The following is an 18,741-nucleotide window of genomic DNA, read 5'->3' as shown; positions in this document are numbered from 1 at the left end:
TAATTAATAGGTCAGCAGAAAGTAGGAAAATGTGTTCAAACTTGTGTATCTGTTCCCTGGGCATTATTAGATCTCTTGTTAATGTGCAATTAAAAGAATAGATAAGCACATGAAATGTAACAGATGTCACTCCTGTTGGGAGTGGGAAGAAGTCACCAGGAGACATCTCTAAGCTCCTTAACTCAAGCTGCTCTTACCCTACACCCAAAACTGCTTTGAGCACTTTTAGGAGGGTACCTGCAGCGGCCTGGGCTGTATTTGTGTCCAAGGTGCCTCTGGCATGCTCGGGAGCATGGTGATGCTTGTGAAACCATGTGCCGCAGCACCCTGAAACTGCCCTTCCCCTGCGCATTGCAGCACGCTCTTACTGTTGACCCTTCCTGTGTTTGCAGTGCGTGGGGGTCCCGTCAGAGCAGGGGACTCTGTGGCCAGCGATGCCAGGGCAGGAGCCACCCAAAGCCAAGGTTGGGACCACGGTGGGAAAGCCTCAGTGGTTTTGTCACTCCTTTTTTCCTGTCCCCAGTCATACCAGAGGGGCGATGGAGCAGGAGGACCCTCTGAAGAGCTATTGCCACCTTGTGCCAGCTCTCCCCCTGCCCTGGGGAGCAAGACATGGTACAGTTCCTTGCTCTTAACCAGAGGAAGAGGATTGCTCTGGGTTTGGAGTATCAGCAAGTCATCCTCAAGCCAGACCTCCCCCCCAAGCTTATAGCAGTGGATTCCCTCTTCAGGTTGACATAGATTTATGCCAGCTGACAGTTTAGCTCAGCGGGGTTTCTAGGTTTCTAGGTTGTAGCTGGAATCTCCCCCGGAGGATTCGAGTCATCTCAGCAGCTCACGTCGCAACAGTGTCAGGAGATGGTCATGCAGCCGGTGTCTGCCTGCACTTCCCAAACCCATAGTAACTCCCCAGCCTGCCTTGGTCTTGCCAGTGAGCAGAGAAGTCAAAGCCAGGCTGCAGGCAGCAAGTCCCCATGCTGACAAGGGTGGCTCCGGCCAGCCCTGCCTCCATTTCCCATGGCTGCAACAGGAAGGAAACCTCATTGCGAGGAATCAGAGTAGGATTCGTTCCTGTTTGGGAAGAGCTGCAAGTGTTAATTGCTCTCCAGCAATGAGTCACACCTGATCTGGGCTTGTCCTGTGCTCCAAATGCACTCGCCACCTTCTCCCTGCTGTGCCTCTAATTTCAGGGCTAGCTGGAAACAGGAATAAAACTCCTTTAATAACTGTGCGTGGCTGAAATGTCAGTGCTGCAGCATGTTTACAACCTCCCTTCAAATGATAACCAGGCCAAAGATGTCATGTTGGGCTGCAGCAGAGCCCGCGGAGGGGCTGGGGAGGCATGGGAGGCTGGGGGTCTTCTCTGAGGCATCAGCAGCCCCAGCAGGCAGGCTTGGCTCACCACCCCTTGCCCGAAAGCCAGTGGAGGCTGGTGAACTGGCTGCCTACGGAGAGAGGAACAAGCAGGGTGCACGTGTAATGGGTTAACACCTACTGGCAAGCTGATCCAGCGGGGTTAGGTGTGCCCTGAGTACTGCCCTGATTGAAAAATGCCAGGGTAGGAGATAAGCTGCTAAGTCGATTATTTTTTTTCTGGCTTTTCTTAACACGTTATCTGAGCATCTGATAAGCCTCGTCATGCCAGTCCAGCATGGAGGCTGCCTGGCGTGCCGGGAGCGGAGCTGTAGAAAGCCTCTGCCGCTGACCCAGAAACACGGGCCATCTCCCCCGAGCTGTGAATTAATCCCAAGTACCGGTGTCCCCGTTCTCCCAGAGATGCAAGCCTGGGCCAGGGTCTGGCCTGTGGGGACACACGGGGACCTGGCCGTGGTGGGAGATCCTCTTCACCGTGCTGCGCCCGTCTCCGGACGGTGCTGGCACCAACACATCGAGTCCAGCCCCATGCTGCTGCTGCTGCCATTTTAGCACCCTCTCCACGTCAAGCTCCCCGGTGCGCCCCAGGTCCGGGTGGACTGTTTGGGTCTGAGACTCTGTGGGAGCACTGGGGAGGAGGCCGAGCGGGGATCGCCACACCCGGGTGTCACCAGGTGGATGGGGGATGAGTGCCTGGCTGCCACTGGGGTGCCAGAGAGGCTGTAGCAGGCCAAAGGGTGCTTCTGCACCCGCCTTTTGGCAGTGCCCGGGTCTGCCCCCGGGGGTGTATTGCACTGGGGCTGCAGGACCAAGGGGCAGCCCCCCACCCCCTCTCCAGTCAGTTCCGCCACTCACAACATGGCAGTCCTCGCCCTACTCCGGGCTCCCTTCCCGGTGCGCCACACTCAAGATGGCAGCTCCCTGCGCGCAGGCCCCGCCCCTCCCGGTTCTGCCCTAAGCGACAGCGCCCTGAGCCAATGGCACACCAAGAGGCGCGCCGTCCGCCCAATAGGCGGCGGGCTGGGGCGGGGCGGGGCGCGGGGTGCCCCCTCGGCTCCCGTCCCGGGCCGCAGTCGGGTTGGGGAGGCGGGGAGCGGGGGGTGGGGGGGATGGCGAGGAGGCTCCGCGCCGTCATGGCTTTGCTGCTGTTCCAGGCCCTGCCCGAGGGTCTGCCCGCCAGCGTGGAGCCTGCCCAGGTAGGGGCTGCCCTGGGGGGGCCGCCTGGGGGGTGGTCTGGGGTCGCGCCGTGCTGGAGGGCTGTGTCCCTGGGGCGGGGGTCCGGCTGTGGGGGCCCGCAGGCCTTGTGGGGGGCGTGGTATGAGCGCTGCGGCCTCTGGGGTGAGGGGGGCGGCTGGTGGGGTGGGGGGTCAGGCTGGGCTGGCAGGGGCGGGAGCGTGCATGGAGTGTCTGGGGCTCTTGGGGCTGGTGGAGGAGGCTTTTGGGGGCCCGCCTAAGGTTTGGGGACCCCCCTTGGTCTAAGTGGAGCTGGAGGAGATGCAGAGACCTGAGTTCGGGGGTGCCGGTGTGTCGTGGGGACAGAGAGGTGTTGTAGGGACTTAGGTACGGGTGGCAGTGCCTCTTGGAGGTGCTTTGTGCGGCAGGGTGGCTGCAGGACACGGAGAAAGGTGTTTGATGGTGGTTGACTGGAGATGATGGGAAAGATGGCTATAGTGAGGGCAGAAGGCTTCAGCTGGCAGGTGTGCAGGGGCCTGTGGATGGAGGTACATGTGTCTTTTGGGGGTGGTGACAGGGAAGAAGGTGGGCTGTGAGGGGACAGGGCTGGAGGAGGTTTGGGATGAGCTGAAGGGTGGCCATGGGGCAGCTGGCCAGAGGACCTGGGTCGGCAGGGAAATGGGACTCGTGTGGTGCTGTACAGGCCAGGTGAGCTGGTCTTCCCGTGGCAGGAACAGTGGTGGGGAGGTTCGGTGCAAGGCTCTGCGCAGAGGGACGGAAGAGGGAGTGGGTCTTGACCGGGATGAGGGGAATTAGGCCTTATCTTTGTAGGCTCTGACCACCTGCTTACTACCTTCTTCATGCCTGGAAAGGGCTTTAATGAAGTTGATTCTCTCTTCTTCATCTCTTTACTCTGTCTCCTGTCTATGCTGCAATGTCTACTGTTTGGATCTCCAGTGATGTTCTTGGGTCCCCCAGTGTAGACACCTGTAAACCTCTCCCACCTCAATCTGTATGCTCAGTGTCACTCGGAGAGGACTGTACTAGGCCAAGCAACCTGTGCACGACCTGGATCTTACTGTTCATGGACTCAAGATGTCTTTTTTACCCTAGGTAGAACGTAGGTCAAATATGACTTCTGATTTGATGTGGTGTATTACTTATAAGGTACAAATTGTAGTTTGCATTTGTTGAAGGTCTGAGCCTGTGAGATGCTGATCTGTGACTGTAGGTCACAGATGCTGTGAGTTGAACGGTGCTTAGTGTTGCTTCTGGAAGGGGTCCATTGAAATATTTCCCAATGCTCCTCCAGGAGGAGGAGGTGAGGAGTTTGTCTATGACTACAGATGTGTTCCTCCTTTTGAATTTTCTCCTTCTTTTCAGGGTGCTGAGAGCACCAGATCTGCTTCAAAAGCTGTGTAATTCCCTGTTGGTAGTGTCATCCCAAATCTGTTTCAGCCATGCCAAGGCTAGGGCTTGGCCGTTGCTGCCCTAGAGAGCCAGATGCAGGATTGTGTTGAATGGCGTGTTTTCCACATTGTCTCAACTGCCTTTAACAGATGGAAGTCCTACCTCTTGCTCCGTTTCATCTTCAAGTTGAGGCACATAAACTAAGTGTATATAAGCACATCTCAGGTCTGTTTTGCTCTGGTTGTTGCGGTATTCCAGCTGCAAGCAGTGGTCAGGTGGTAGGATTATCTGTACAGAAGCTGTGAAAGTCTTCAACCCTCTACATGCTAACAAAAATACCATACCTGCTTTGAAGAGTGTGAAAAATGCTCTGCTTCGTACAGCTTATACATTAGTCAAGGAGCTAGTAGAAGAAAGGAATAGGAAGTAGAAAAGGAGGAAAGGAAAGAGGAGGAGGGCGTGGAAGCAATCATACAACTAGCTTGCTTGTGGAATAGTTGCATACATGATTTGTGGATATCCTCTTCACTCAGCACACCAGAAATAATCCTAAAAATAGTAATTCTTGAGTGGTATAATACATGAGAGTGGGGGAGAAGAGCTTTGGCGGCCTATGTTTTCTTTCACTTAGATATGGATGCTTCTTTTACTCATTTTCTTTTCATAGTTTGTCTATATAAAACTCTTGCTGGTTATTTTAGATCTTAAATGTAGACTCTGTCTGTCAAAAAGCTGGTATTATCTCACTGCATACTAGAGATTGACAGCTACCCACTCAAAAATGACAGTGGTAATGTAGGAGAGTGAAAATGAGCATGTAACAAAACTTCGTCTGCTTAGGTGTTGCCTTAGAGCCCGGTTCCTCAGAGCGGATAGGCTTGTAGCGAAGAGCTGCAAATGGGCAGTGCTGGACTTGGGAGATCTCCGTACCAAGGGTCCCTTGTGTTTCTAGCTGAAACTCTGACAGCATTGGCCTCTTGTCCTCTTCAGATCATTGCTGCCCTTGCTGCCTCTTGTGACTGCTGCCTACTTCCATCTACCTTGCAGACATTTGCCGTGTCCTGCTTGCGTCTGCTGTCAGGGAGAGCTTGTTGTTCAGGCCTCCTCACCTGCAAAAACTGTCCCGCAGACCTGGTGGTCTAAGGCTGGGAGGTTCTGCAGGAAATGTGTCCTCTAAATAATTCAGGAGGTGGAGCTGTACTGCCTAGCCGCACTGAACAAACATTCCCGAGAACACGCTGTACTCTGCAGGAGGGTCTGATTTTTCAGGTTAAAATAAGTCCAGGCTGCCTAGGATCTTCAAAGGCCTTTCTTTTAACTCAGACTTGTTTGGGGTGGTGGCTGGAGGAGAATGGAGATAATTAGCTCATCACCATCCTGAGTAGAAGTTGTTTAACTGTCTCTATGGCTATTCTTTGCAGTTTCACTTATAATCAGAACACAAAACTCTGTTAGCTGGAGTTGAAGCATTTATCAGTAGATTATGGGTGGAAGTACTGCAATTATGTAATAAAATCAGGATAAACATCACAGGAATAAGAAATCTAGCCATGTTCAGTTGCGACTGTAGATGTAGAGCCTTAACACACCTTTTTGAAGGAGAAGGAAGTGAGGAAAAAAGAAACTAACATCTTTAACAATGAGCTTGATCAAATTCATAGTGAAAACTTTGACCATTAATCATTTTTCTATTGTAGTTTTTCTTTATGGGGCAGAGTAAAGGTTATTTGACCGCCTCAACTATCTGTCTGCTTCCCATGCCTGCAGCTTAATTATCACATAGTTTTCTCAACTGTTGTTTTCTTTAAAAACAAGAGATTTAAGTGAATGTTAACTATGTGACAAGTTTGAGGAATCCGTCTTTCTCTAATAAGGTGGTTTTGAGCCAAAATCTCACAGAAGCATGCTCTTCTTAAAGACCCATTTCATCCCAAATTAAAGACTTTGCTTGAAGTACTGTGACTGGCGGGATGATTCATCGTATGTGACAAAGAGGACGAATCCTTGCTTTAAGGAAGAACTCAGCGTGACTGTCGCTGTGGCTAACACCCCTGTAACACAGAGTTTCTGTCCAAGGCTGTGCTCTAGCTGCAACCACAGCTCTGATTGCACCAATATGGAGTTACCAGGCTTCATCCAAGAGTCTGGCTGCATCTGAGCCCTTTTAGAGTATCACTTAAGGTAGTTTGTGACCTGAACAGCAAAGTTTCAATTATCCTCGTGTAAGAGAGGCTCATCTCCTCGTCTGTAAATTTAAGACAACTTTTTTGATGAAGGTAGAAGTAATTAGTTGCAACTGCACTTCTGTGTCTCCTGAAATGCAATTGGGGTCCTTCGGGAGGAGAGCTGCTTGTATAACTATAGGATATATTTTGTCTGCCATGATATCTTTGTGACTCTTGGTTTTTGGCTTGCTAATTTTCACAGTTTTGGCAGGAGGCAGCAGAGATCAAAGTACGTCCTGTACTTGCTCGGAACAGGAACCTCTAAATAACTGTGCAGATTGGATTAAGGACTGCTCGTACCGTGATGATTATACCACTGTGAACTCCGGTGTCTCATCTGTATAGCATGCTTTCCCGCTAAATAAATTTTTTTTGTTTGTGAGTTGCCCTTACAATTACAGGCAATGCTGTAAGAATTTCTCCTTGCATCTCTGCAGCTGTGTAGCAGATGGAAAGCCTGGTCTGAAAGTGTCCGATGCATCCGGGGGAGGAGCATGCCAACTTTCTTCAGGATAGTCAAAGCAACTCTGTGACTGGGACCTGTCATTGCCTTTCTGAGAATTTCCCTGCCACCTTCCAAATATTAATTAACTAAAATATAACAGTATCTTAAGAATAAACTTGGGCAGCTTTTGCAGAGCTGTGCTATGCTGCAGGGGAACTTGGAAAGTTTCATCTGCCAGAGTTGTTTCGATATGGTTGGGGATTTTTCCATCCTCCCAGCCTCGCCAGCCAGGCAGGGTCAGGCCAGGTCAGCCTCGTCTGGCTGTGGCAGCATCCAGTACCGACTGTCCCCGAGCGGTGGCTCTGCTGGATGCAGTGCTGCTGGGCAGCAGGGGTCCTGCCCAAAGTGGTGACACCACCATCGGCCCTTCTAGGGAGACAGAGGGATGGATGCGTTCAGTGTTTGGCCACATTTCAGTGTCAGTCGCTCAACAGTGGCTAAAACACCCATCGAGCCCTCACTTTGATTCCTAGAAGTGCTGCTCCCCTGCACATCTTCAGCAGTTGCTTTTCTGCTGGGGAAAGTGAGAACTGTGCTCTTCTATATAGCTCTGTCAGCCTGTATTAACCCAGTGTTATGTTGAAGTTCACCTTTGTCTGTTTTTCTGTGGTATTTGAAAGGCATTAATATAGGTTACAGTTGGTGTTTCTTTGTAATCTGAAAATATATGGACATCCTCTGAGGAAATGGGCAGTATATTTAGTAAATGCAGACCGCCCACCTTTACTTTTTGCTTTTTTTCCCCCTTTAACTCATAGTGGGAGGGCTGGCAGGGTTGAATAGACATTAGCTTGTGGCCAAAACCTAGTGATGGGCTGGTGATCTTCTGGCCTACTTCTCCATCCAGTGTGCTGTGCCCTTTGGTCGTGTCTGTGCCTGTGCAAACGTGTCCTTGTCAGGCATGTTCTGCAGTTTTAGTAACGCTGAGCTACACATGGCCTTTTGTTCTGTCTCCTGACAACATGCGTATTTGGTACTGGGTTTGGGGATGTTCCTCTAATCTGAGCTGCCCTGTTTTACAGGGTAAGAATTTGCCCTTTCTGGTTAGCTGCATAGGAATCTTCTCAACTTATTAATGCATTTAACCAGTGACTTTATGGCTGTATGCGCTCCTGTCTTGTGTTTCAGGGGGTTCATGAATCCAAGGTGACCGGGCAAGCTGCTCCTGCCAGGGTTGCACTGCTGTTTTTGCAACAATGGGGGAAAGGACTCAGCATGTCAGAGACATCTCAAAAGTAGTCTCTGAGGCAGGGCTGCTGACAATCTCTGAAGGGCCATTAGTCATGTCAGGGCAGAGATGCACGTTGCAGGACAACCTGATTGCACCAGGTTTTGGTCAGTGCTTCTGAGATGGAAGAAAGTGAGCACTGAGTGCAGGACAGTACTCCTGGATGACTTCATGGAGAGATGCTGATGGAGAGTCAGGTCCCTCCTTCCCCCTGCTGTCTTGTGTGATTAGAAAACCGACAGCTAAGAAAATAGGTTTTGAGATGCCAACGCCTGAGTGCCGTGGCAGCGGAGCTCTAACAGTCAGTTGCTCACGTGGCTGAGCCTGTGAGCAGTGCACGTAACAAACACACCTGAAATAACAGCTGGCTGGAGAGCACAGGCTTGCCAAGCAGGAACTGTATGCCTGTACGTTGCCTGTGACAAGAAGCATGTTGGTGTGGCAGTCACAAATGATGCTTTTCTGTGATGTCACAGATACTGTTTGACTACAAAGGAAGGCTCAAGGTGCTGCAGAGACCTGTGATTTATCTGCTTGGACAAGGAGGAACTTGATTCTCCTCTAATGATGTGATTATCAGTGGGATCACTGCCCCCAGTATTATTTTTATATGACCACTGTAGCCTCTGGAATGACTTGTGAAACTGTCACGGAGCACTTTGCAGGAGGGGGCTTGCTGGGTGCAAAGTGAGGTGATGTATGCAGGCTGAACCATTTAATGCCAGTAAGGCCAGTGTTCCTTGGCATGCTGTGCCCAGAACACCACCTGCAAAAAGAAAGGAGAGACTTTATTTTGTGTGAAGGCAGCTTGTGGTGCTGCTGGTTTGCAGGCCTCCTCCGCTGAGCCAGTATCCATCCACCCGGCATTGCTCAAGGTCTGTCCAAACTGGCAATGGAAAAGAAGATAGGAGAACTGGATTGTGTAGGAGACTTAGATGCAGTTTCCCAATTCTTCCTTCTTCCCAAGCACTTTTACGCCAGCACATCGTAAAACAAGTCCAACCACTGACAGTGCACTGGTGGCTTGCTAGCAAGTGACTGCTTGAGCATGGAAAAAATCACCAGTGCATCAGGGGACAGAGCTCTTGCTGTTTTAAATGCTGCTGGCCTCTTGCTGCTAATGGGTTGCAGATGTGTAGGTGGGTATGGCGAGCAGCTACCAGTACTGACAAGCTGTAGAATGCTGGGTTTAGGAAAGAAGTGAGAAGAGCGACCTTTCCTTTTCTCATGGGGGTTCAAGACCTCAGGATCCTGAATGCAGTCGTTAGGACTAGCAGAGGAAAGAATTTGCCTAAAGAAGGGAAAGATCTGCTAGCAGTAAAGAAAAGGATTCTCCCTTCTTTCCTCTTTAATCTTTTGCATTACTGTGAGGTAGAAGTTTGTTGCTTCTAGTGGTGATGTGGTTTTATTTCATCTCTGGTTCTGGTGTGCACAAGGCAGTGACAGAAATTTCAGAGGCAACTCAAGAGCAGGGGTTCACAATTTTTTGAGATCTGGGAAGGATCATGTTCAAAGCAAAAGCTAATTGTATCTCGGCTCTACTCGAGGCTGAGGGAGCCTGTCGAGATACTGATTTGCCAGAAATTCTGAGATGGGACAGAGTGTGTCTTTACCCAGGAAAACGGATTTTGTTGATGGAAAGAAGATAGTTGACAGAAGGAGGTAAGCTTTATGCAGTTACCAGTGTCTGTCTCCCCATTAATTAATTTTGAAGCCACTGGCTAACTTGAATGAAATTTGATAGGAAGAGACCTCAAAGACATAAGATTTCAACAGAATTCCTGGAAACAGATAGGCACAGAGAGACCTTAAAAAAACCCAACCAACCAACCAAAAACAGGGAAGGAAGCATCACTGAGTGAGAAGCTACAGTTGCAAGCTGCTTAAACACAGAAATTTGCGAGTCCGTGATTAACTGACTTGATATATGCCATAGCTTCTGGAAAACTTCAACTGGAGCTCACAGTTTGCTAGCCTGCAAAGTCAATCAGCCTTGTGGAACAAATTGATGGGAGGTCAGCTTTATGGAGCTCCAGTGGTTACAGAACTACTTTTATTTTTCTTTTTCATCTCCTGATGGCTGAACAGCAAATTGAAGGGGAAAAGGCTGATAAGCTGCAGAGAGAGTTATGAAGAGCGTGTTTTGCCAGGAATCTGGAGTCTCACCAGCCATCTTGAGCTTTCCCTGTGTAAAAGGTGTTGAGCATTGCCTGTTGGAAGCGGGGAGGAAACTCGAACACTAATGGCATGCCAGCAGATGGTGCAGAGGCTTTTTAGTGAGCAGAACTGATTTGCATTTTTCTCTTATGTCCTAGCACAGACAGATATGACCAGCAGGTCAAGTACTGTTGTCCACAAGAGATTTTTTTTTTTTAAATTAGTATGGAACTGGAGCTTATATTCAAGACGGCCTGGGATAATGCTGTCAGTCAAACAATAGTGTAATTGTGGCAGCCACACCAGAAACCTGATATGGAAAGAGTGCAAAATATGCAGAAATACTGGCCCTTGCCAAGCTCTGTATTCCTGACTCTTTGTAATAGGTTTCTTATTTGTTAAAACTGTATCAGTAGTTGTGTGTTTTTCTAAATAAACACCTCTTTCTCTGTGTGGGATCCTCTTTAAATCCCAGTTGGTGGATGATGGCCAACAGGAAGCCATGGGAGCTGCACGTCTTTAGCCTCAAGCAGAAGATCAGGCTGTTTTGTTGCACAGAATAGTGACAGCTGTCCCACTGGTTGTGGCAGAGAATCTGTCCCATGGAGCTAGAAACCTGCTGCAAAAGCACCTTTTAGAGCTCTCTGGTTGAGCTAAACAGGAATTGGGAGTGACTGGTGTGGAATGAAAGGGTTAAACAGTTGCTGGGGTCAGTCTGAGCCAGGAGGTAGGGGAAGGGCTGGAAGAGGTGGTGGGCGTTGTACAGGGGTGTTGTAAGGACTGAACAAAACCTTTTAAGAAGGCAGCATATCTTCAAGGCCATGATACTGGGCTGACTTCATCTCATCCTGTGTGTCAATTGTAATTGTATTGGGAAAATTACCAAAAGTGCTCCCCCCAACTCTTTCCTTGGGAGAGGAAAGTCTTTTCTTCAGATACGATGTGAAAGACCTTTACTCTCTGCTTGGAAAGCATTTTATGCAGCTACCTGAATACACGTGAAGGTCGTGACTCAGGTCTGGGTCTCCTGTGTGAAGAATTCCTCCTTTCCTTACTGGTTGTCTCATTCGTTCGTTTGCAGACTGCTTTTCAAGCCATGAACGCTGAAGACGAGGAGGAGGGTTGCACATGTATTGTGTGGTCTTCAAATTACCTTGTCGTTTTGACTTCTGTCTTTTTAGAAGAAGCAAACTTCACAAACAGCTTGCATTTGACTCTTCGGTATCCTGTGATCTGAAGCTTAGATAAAACAGGCTTGCAGACATCTGTCACTGCTGATTGTCTCCATTTACTGACACTTAGCACTTGGACTCTGACAAAGCCTGTCTTAATTTATTTTCCTCTCATTTTCCTAGCTGTATTGTTTTCTCTTTGTCTCATTGTTTTGCTCCTTTTTCCTACCCATCTTATTAGGAAATTCTTGCATCTCACATACTTGATTATTAAATATAGCTCTCAAGTTTGTCGCTCATTGTTTTACTGAGTTTCTTGCTTTTTTGCTCTGTCCTTGTATCTCTGTCCTTCCCAGGTCTTGCCAGACTACGTGATTGTACTAAACCACCACAGACCAGTTAGGCTATGGGAAGAAGAGTCAGGAGTTTTCTTCTCCTCCGACCCGTTTTGTGCCCTTAGGCCTGTCCTTTCACTGCAAAGTCCCAGGATCATCCTGGCATTAAAAGATGAATTCAGAAGAAGTCTGGAGTGATTTTGCTTTTCATAGTATTGTTTTTCATTCTGAAAACTGTAGCTTGCTTTCTCTGGAAGGACTAGCTGAAGAAGCAGTTGTCTTTTATTTTCAGCAAGCTATGTATTTATTGAGAAGCATTGTGCCAGGAAAACTTTAGATTATGAGACCAGACAAATCTGTTGTTGCCTTATTTCACCTTTGCTGGTGTGTAACTGCACGCTGATACAAAGTGTAATGACTTGCTGAATTCCTTGCATGGACAAAGCCTGGGGAAATCTCCTTCCCTGCGCACCCCTGCCCCCGAAACCTATAACAGAACAGATAAATTTGGGGGAACAGAAAGAGCAGCACTGATGGTTTCTTGTCTGTGATGTATTGTCTAGCAGTGTGTAACCAAAACTCTTCTTGCTACAATCCTACTCTAAAAGGTTTTAGAAGTGTGACCGAGGGATTTAAATATATTCAGTGCACCCTAATAAAACAGGAGAAAATTTGTGTATGTAAGCAGTGAACGTAGAGATCTGCAGGGGAGGAAAACAGCACTAGACAAGATGTTCACAGTGGCCTGGCTGGGTATTGTGCCCACTTGCATCTTGACCTTCTGGAAGCAAGCAAATGGAGAGTGTATTGTGTCCATTGAACTGTGTGCCTTGCATGAGTGTAATCTGCAGGCTGGGTGAGTTGTTGCTGTTGATGTAGCCATTACCATACCGTTAATACAGAAAAAGTTAATTTTACAAATCTGGAAACTTTAAGTTCGAGTGGAGTTCTACAAGTTGAGACAGACTCTTAAATGAACGACCCTAGATTTTTTTTATATGTATCCTTGCTATGAGAGCTCTTTTTATCACTAGCTCTTCTCTCGGATAGCCAGTGCCTGGCAACAGTTCTTCTGAAGGCACTTTCCTTCAGGACAAGGTGCAAGGTAAAACTTGTTTATGCTTTTAACTAATGTCTTTAACTGAAGAAATAGGCTTTAAAAGTAGTGCTCTTATCTGGTTCAACCCATTAACTTGTTCATTTATAGCTCTTACGCTGCTTCAGTGTTTGTTGGCTTTTTCCCCTGTCCTGAGAGCAAGCATCTTGCATGCTCTGCAGTGGTGAGAGCTCTTGAGGGTGAAGTGTCTTGATAGTTTACATAAGCTGAAGAATTAGTGGGAAGGTAAAAGATTTTTAAAAACTGCAACATTTTTCAAGGGAGATTTCTTGGGTTTAGTTGTTGTTGGGGTTTTTTGAGGGTGAATTCTAAAATATTATCAAAAGTAATTATTTTTTTAGAAGCCTCCGTGTGCTCTTGAGTCTGTCCTTTGACACACTAGTGCTTTTTGCAAGAACTCTTCAGTCCCGACCCTGGCTTACCATGTGATATTAAGCAAGTGATTTTGCATTTCTCACCAAAAATAGGGACATTAAATGGCGAACCGTGGGGGTTTTTGAACTATGAACCGTGGGGGTTTTTGCATCAAAATAGTGGGAGAATTTGTAGTACCAGGTATATAAATATCCTGTAATTTCCCTCTTCAGCTGGAGGCCTGGATGAGAGTCTTCAGGTCTACATTATTAATTGTTAACCAAGAAACTCCTGGTTTTCTTCTGCAAGGTTTCGGTCCAAAGGTTTTCAATGCCCTCAAGTACTATGGTCAAACTTTACCTAATTGATGAGATACAGTTTTATTGTTCTTGGCTTCTTCTGTGCTTGAGTGGGGACTGTTCTTCTATTTGTCTGGAAAGCATTACTGTAAATAATCAGACACATGAGGATCAAGCTTTTGTGCACCTCACAAATTGCATGTACTGTGTTTACTGCATAGAAAATGAATAGCCCAAATGAAAGCTTTTCCTTCTTCGCAACTGTAAGTTAATTGGTTCTCTAGTGAACTCAAGAAGTTGAAATTCTTCTATCATATTCCCCCTTGGAGGCAACAGCACACAGAGATGCAGACTTGGGACGAAACCAGCAGGTTCACTGAGCAGAGCTGTGAGTTGAGAGCAAGCTTGCTGAAATGAAAATACAGAATCAGAAAAGGGAGTACAGAACCCAAACTGGCAGTGCAAACTGTTTTGGTAGCTGTGTTTGGGCTTGAAAAATCCTCAGATGCTTAGAACAGAGTAGTCTTATTTGCTAGACACTTCAGCTGCATACCATGATCTTCAGACGGCCATGAACCATGAGAGCCTGCCGTGCATACCTTGGGGCGTGAAGGGGAGAGGGAGCCCAGAGCAGGTTGCTAGCAGGTCCTCTCCATTGTGGAATGGACAGGCAGAGTGGCTTCCAAGTGCCCCTGAGATGTGGACGTTGGCACGCAAGCTTGCCTTGCTTTCTTTGGCAGCAGGGAACCCAGCAACCCAGCTGCTGGGAAGGCTCAGACATCTGTTTTAAGTTCTTTACAGGATGGGATACTTCTTATAATATCTAACCTTTCTGCAAAAAGTAAGACGATCTGCTGTGTCTAAGGAGGACATTTTATATTTGCACGCTAAATAGACATCCTCCATTTCCAAAAAAGCACGGCTTGCATCTCTTTCTATTTTACATTGCACTTTTCATTTAGGTGATGAAATGAACCTTCTAGTTTGACTTCCTAGCTCTTTAGTGCTAACCTGCCTCTCTCCCCCAGTGCTTGGGCTTTCCACACAGCAGAAGCCTTTCAGATAATTCTCATGCCCTTCTGCAAAGAGGGAGCAGGGGTACTTCTGTGTGGGTGGTGGGTGTTCATCCTTGCATTTGTTGCTCTCATTAAAGTCAGAGCTTGTTCAGTTTGTGTCAATAACACCTTTGATCCTCACATTTAAATTAGATAGTGGGTGTCCTGCAGAAAAGACCTCTTTAAAGTGCTTTGGAAGGTTAAGCTGCTGCATGATTGTTAATAAAATTTCATAAAACTATGCTGGACTGGATACTATGAATAGTTTCCCAAGTTTCTTCATATTGTAGAATGCAGCAAACACGATTTATTCTCAGCTGATTGGCCTCATGTGGACTTGTGCCTGTGTAAGTAGCAGCTGAAATCAGTGGTCTGAGCACTAATCTGCAAGTCGCAGACAGTAGGTTATTATTTAGTGAGAATGCTCCACAAGTCTCTTGCTGCAGCATTTTCATTCAAAAGGTCACTTCCGTGAGTTTGTGCGCAGCTGAATTTAATGTTCTTTCTCAGCAAGGCAGGCCACACTGGAGAGTGCATAATTACAATAAATACAACTTTGTTCTCAGATGAAAAATCCATCTGAAATAAATTTTTCCAGCCCTTCCAAGAAACGCTTTTAGCAAGATAAATAAAAGCAATTCTTGCAGATTTCACATTCATTCAGCAGGAATGTTGGTGGGTGTAGGGTGCCTCCACTTAAGTCACTCATCACTGTGCCTTCTGGGCTCTATCAACTTGTGTATTCAATAGCTGGCTAAGGGTAGCATTTACAAATTGGGTATCTCGCAAACCAATTAAAACCAAGTTCATTATTTCTTACTTGGTTTGAATCCTGGTTATTACTTTGAGTAAAATTATTCTTAACAGCAAGTACAGAGTTCAGTTAGACTCTCAACTTGGGCAAACTTTAAACAATGCTTTGATAGGTGCATCTGGTTTTAGGGATGTGCGTGGATTTATACAAGCTTTTGTGGCTTTTTTTTTCTGGTTGGCACTTCTGTGTAGGCAAAGTAGATTTGTTTTCTTTTGTCTTTTATTTCGCAACACTGGAAATACTGAAAAAGTTTCTGCCTAAATACAGAAGGGAAGCTAAGAGAAGGTTGTTTTTTTTTCTCTGAACTTCTAAGCAGCTTCTTAAAAAAAAAAAACAACCCAACAAAAAACCACGATCTTTCAAGAGACTGAGCAGAGTGTGAAATGCCCTAACTTCCTTTTCTTTTAATTTTTTGACCAATTATAGTCTAGAGGCTCTACTAGTTGATCAGAATCTTGCTCCTGGTGGAAGGTGAATCTTTGTAGTTTCTCTGAGTCTGTGAGCAGGTCTGGTTACCTCTGAGGTTTCAGAGGGGCTCTGCAGGGTTATCCGTGAGTGTCTGCTCCTTCCCTGCAGAGCCTATAGAAAAACAGTTCCCAGTCTTCTCCGCTGGTGTGCCTTGTTTGAAACTGCCACGACCTTGGGTTTGGGAAGTACCTGGTAATATCGTAGGCTTGGTTGTTGCTGCAAGGTCACTTTTCTGCAGGGCTCTGCTGGAATCTGTGAGGCTGCAAGGGAGAAAAGACTTGCGTGGTAATGTCAATGGCAAATTAAAGATAATGTAGACATTCTGCTCTTGCAATGAATTTGGACAGCCCCATGCTGTTCTGCCTGGCATGAAGAACTGCATGTAAGTTGTGGCACCTAGTATCTATCTTGTCCTATTTTCCCTTTCGTGAGAGGGAGGCGTGGAGGCCTTTCTAAAGGAAAGAAGAGCCTGATGTGTCTAGGCAGAGAGAAAGCAGAGGAAGGTCACTGAAATCTGACCACTCAGACTTCATTAAATGGAAGTGATAGGCCTGGGGAGAAGGGGTGGAAACTAATTTCTATTTCCATTCATGGTTTGTGTGCTAGGTTAGATATTCATCTCTCAAAGGCTTGATATCTCTTCAAGCCCCAGTGGGTTTCCATTGACACTCAGAATGATCAAAGGGAGAATATGCTCTCTGTCATCGGATTGTTGGTATGGACTTTATGGTCACGTTCCATATCGATTGGGAGCAGATTTCATCAGCACTTAGATCATGACAGTCTGCCTTTTTTCTCAAGGTATTCTTTTCTCTCCTTGCTAGTCTCCTTTGTTCCTGCCACTGCCTTCCTTTTCCTGATGCAAGTCTTTGTGTTCTCTTTATTTTATCTGTTGAAGTGATCAGGAGTTGAATACTTGGTACTTGCTAATGAACTTTCTTTGGCAGTAAGAGGGCCAGGGAAGCTCACTTAAACTAATTGTTGTTTTAGGATCTCTCTAGGCATCCTGACCCTATCTGCAGACATGGTTTATTTTTGAAAGATTGTCTTGAGTTAGAAAATCAGCTCTTGTCCTAAAAAGAAAACACACATTCATCAAAACCTGAATTTCATGTGGGTTGTGTAAACGTGTAATTTGGGTTAGGTCTGGTCACTGGAAAATATGCAGTGCTGTTGTCCAGGAAGTTTTAGTGCAAGAAACGTGGGGAACTTCAGAAAGTCACATTAATTCTGTCTCCTTGGAGAATTGCCTCAGAAATCCTGACCCCTGCATTTCTGCTGTGTGCTTTATATGACGCTAGCAAAGACAGTCACTTGAGCAGTTGCAACATTCTTGTATACATGTGTTTGCGTGCCGTTATGAACTGCGGAAAGAATAATGCCATACTTCCCAAACTGCTTCTCAGGGACTCTCCCTTTGCCCCCTGTGTGGCAGGTGAGGCACCGCTCTGATCTGTGAGCGCCGTCTGCTTCAGCCCATGCCATGTTTCCTATGGTCAAATCACACAAACCCATTGATAGGGGTCCGTGCACTTAAATTTCTAGGGCTGATGGCTGGGGTGCTCCCTGTCACCTCTGCTCCTTGCCAAGCCAGTGTGTAAGGTTTTAGGCTGACCTGGATCCTTATCCCCATCTGCCAAAGGTTTCCTGTGCGAGATGTTAGTTTTACTCTCCTCTTTATCAACCCTGACTACAGTTATTTAAATGTTGCTCAATATTTTCAACATGATCTTGGGATGACTGTGAATTCCTTCAACCCCTTGTTTTGTTTTAGAATTTCTAATCCCATTTTCTATGACTAAGTTCAGTTGCGTGGTTTCCACAGCGAGGATTAGGGTTTACTGCTATAGGTACGTCATTCTGCCTTTGAAGCTGCTTGCTCATGCTTTCCTTGGCAAGCTCTGGCAGACATGCTTAGCAACAATAGAGATCGTATCTTTTTGAAGCTGGAAAAGGGTTAATCAGAAGCATGTTTATGAAACCAGGTTGCTTACCCTTTCAGGCTTGTACTGTGATCTTTTTGGAAGATTTATAACCTGCCTTTGTAATTTATATTACACTTTTCTTTCCTTTCTTGAAGCTATTTTAATGCTATGTATGATATTGTTAAAATTAACTATGATAAGCAACTTTTCTTGGCAAGCCCTAAATCGCACACCTCTTGGATGCAAACTGGAGAACGTGACTGTCTTCATGTGGATGGCATAAGATTTTTTGGCTGGTACATTCAGGGTAGTTGAATGAGCACGGGGCATCTGAAGTACATCTGTAGCTTCAGAACAAATCCAATAAAAGGACTCTCATCCCCCAGGCAGGCAGATAGCTGTTTGCACAGATGCTTTTTCTCTAGAGCCTTTTTGTAGGAATGGTCACAGTTGTGGTTGAGTTTACTTATGTGTGCAGGAAGAGGGGCTGATGGCTATTCAAGGGAGTATTATTTTTCATCAGGGAGATTAAAGGTATTGCTATTGATCAGGAGATTTCTTTGTGTGGAGGCTCTCCAATGAAATGGAGCACCTGCGCATATGCAGTACTTCTTTAAAAATGTTAAACGGGATCTGCCCTCTGATGGGAACTGTTAATTGTGCCTTTGGCTCTATCTGCCTCACAGCAGATGTACCATTGTGAAATTTTTACAACCTAATAAAATATTAGAGGATGCTTCACTTCGAGAGGAAACTTGATGGCTGCTTTCAGCTGATGCCTCTTTGAAACCAGGTGAGAAACACGTGCTTGCCTTATTGGGACTTGCACCTACCTCTGCTGGCAGAGCACCAGGATATTGATGCAAGCTTCATGGATTGCAGAGCTGGAATAGTTCTGGTAGGGTAGATGTTAGATACCACATATTTAGTACAGTGTAGTTGATGCACAGATCATGAAAGTCTTAGTTTTTAATACATTGACTCAAAGTGGAGGTATTTGTGTGTTTCGATCCAAAATATGTCTTGATTTTAGTACATTTCTAAAGACATGAGGGAGACCCTTTGGACTTGGTTTGTTCACCCCAGTCTAGTAGGGAACACTGAGCTTCGCGAGTTGTGACTTTTGTTGC

General features: G+C 46.5%; 1 protein-coding gene across 3 annotated transcripts in view; it reads left to right on the top strand.

The window, feature by feature from the left end:
* The first annotated feature begins 2,436 nt into the window (after positions 1 to 2,436).
* WBP1L (WW domain binding protein 1 like) overlaps positions 2,437 to 18,741 on the top strand; it is a 60,239-nt gene continuing 43,934 nt past the window's right edge. For 2 of the 3 annotated variants that reach the window (XM_063338390.1, XM_063338389.1), the window contains exon 1: positions 2,437 to 2,570. Coding sequence is in view for 1 of the 3 variants with exons in the window: in XM_063338387.1 (XP_063194457.1) it covers positions 2,484 to 2,570 (87 nt within the window). In the remaining 2 variants the exon portion in view is untranslated. The remainder of the gene's footprint in view (positions 2,571 to 18,741) is intronic. The other variant, XM_063338387.1, reaches the window with a different exon arrangement.

The sequence above is a fragment of the Chroicocephalus ridibundus genome, chromosome 6 (genome assembly GCF_963924245.1).
Source record: "Chroicocephalus ridibundus chromosome 6, bChrRid1.1, whole genome shotgun sequence".
Classification (NCBI taxonomy): Eukaryota; Metazoa; Chordata; class Aves; order Charadriiformes; family Laridae; genus Chroicocephalus; species Chroicocephalus ridibundus.
Note: the sequence above shows the minus strand (reverse complement) of the source record. Positions and strands in the feature narration are given on the sequence as shown.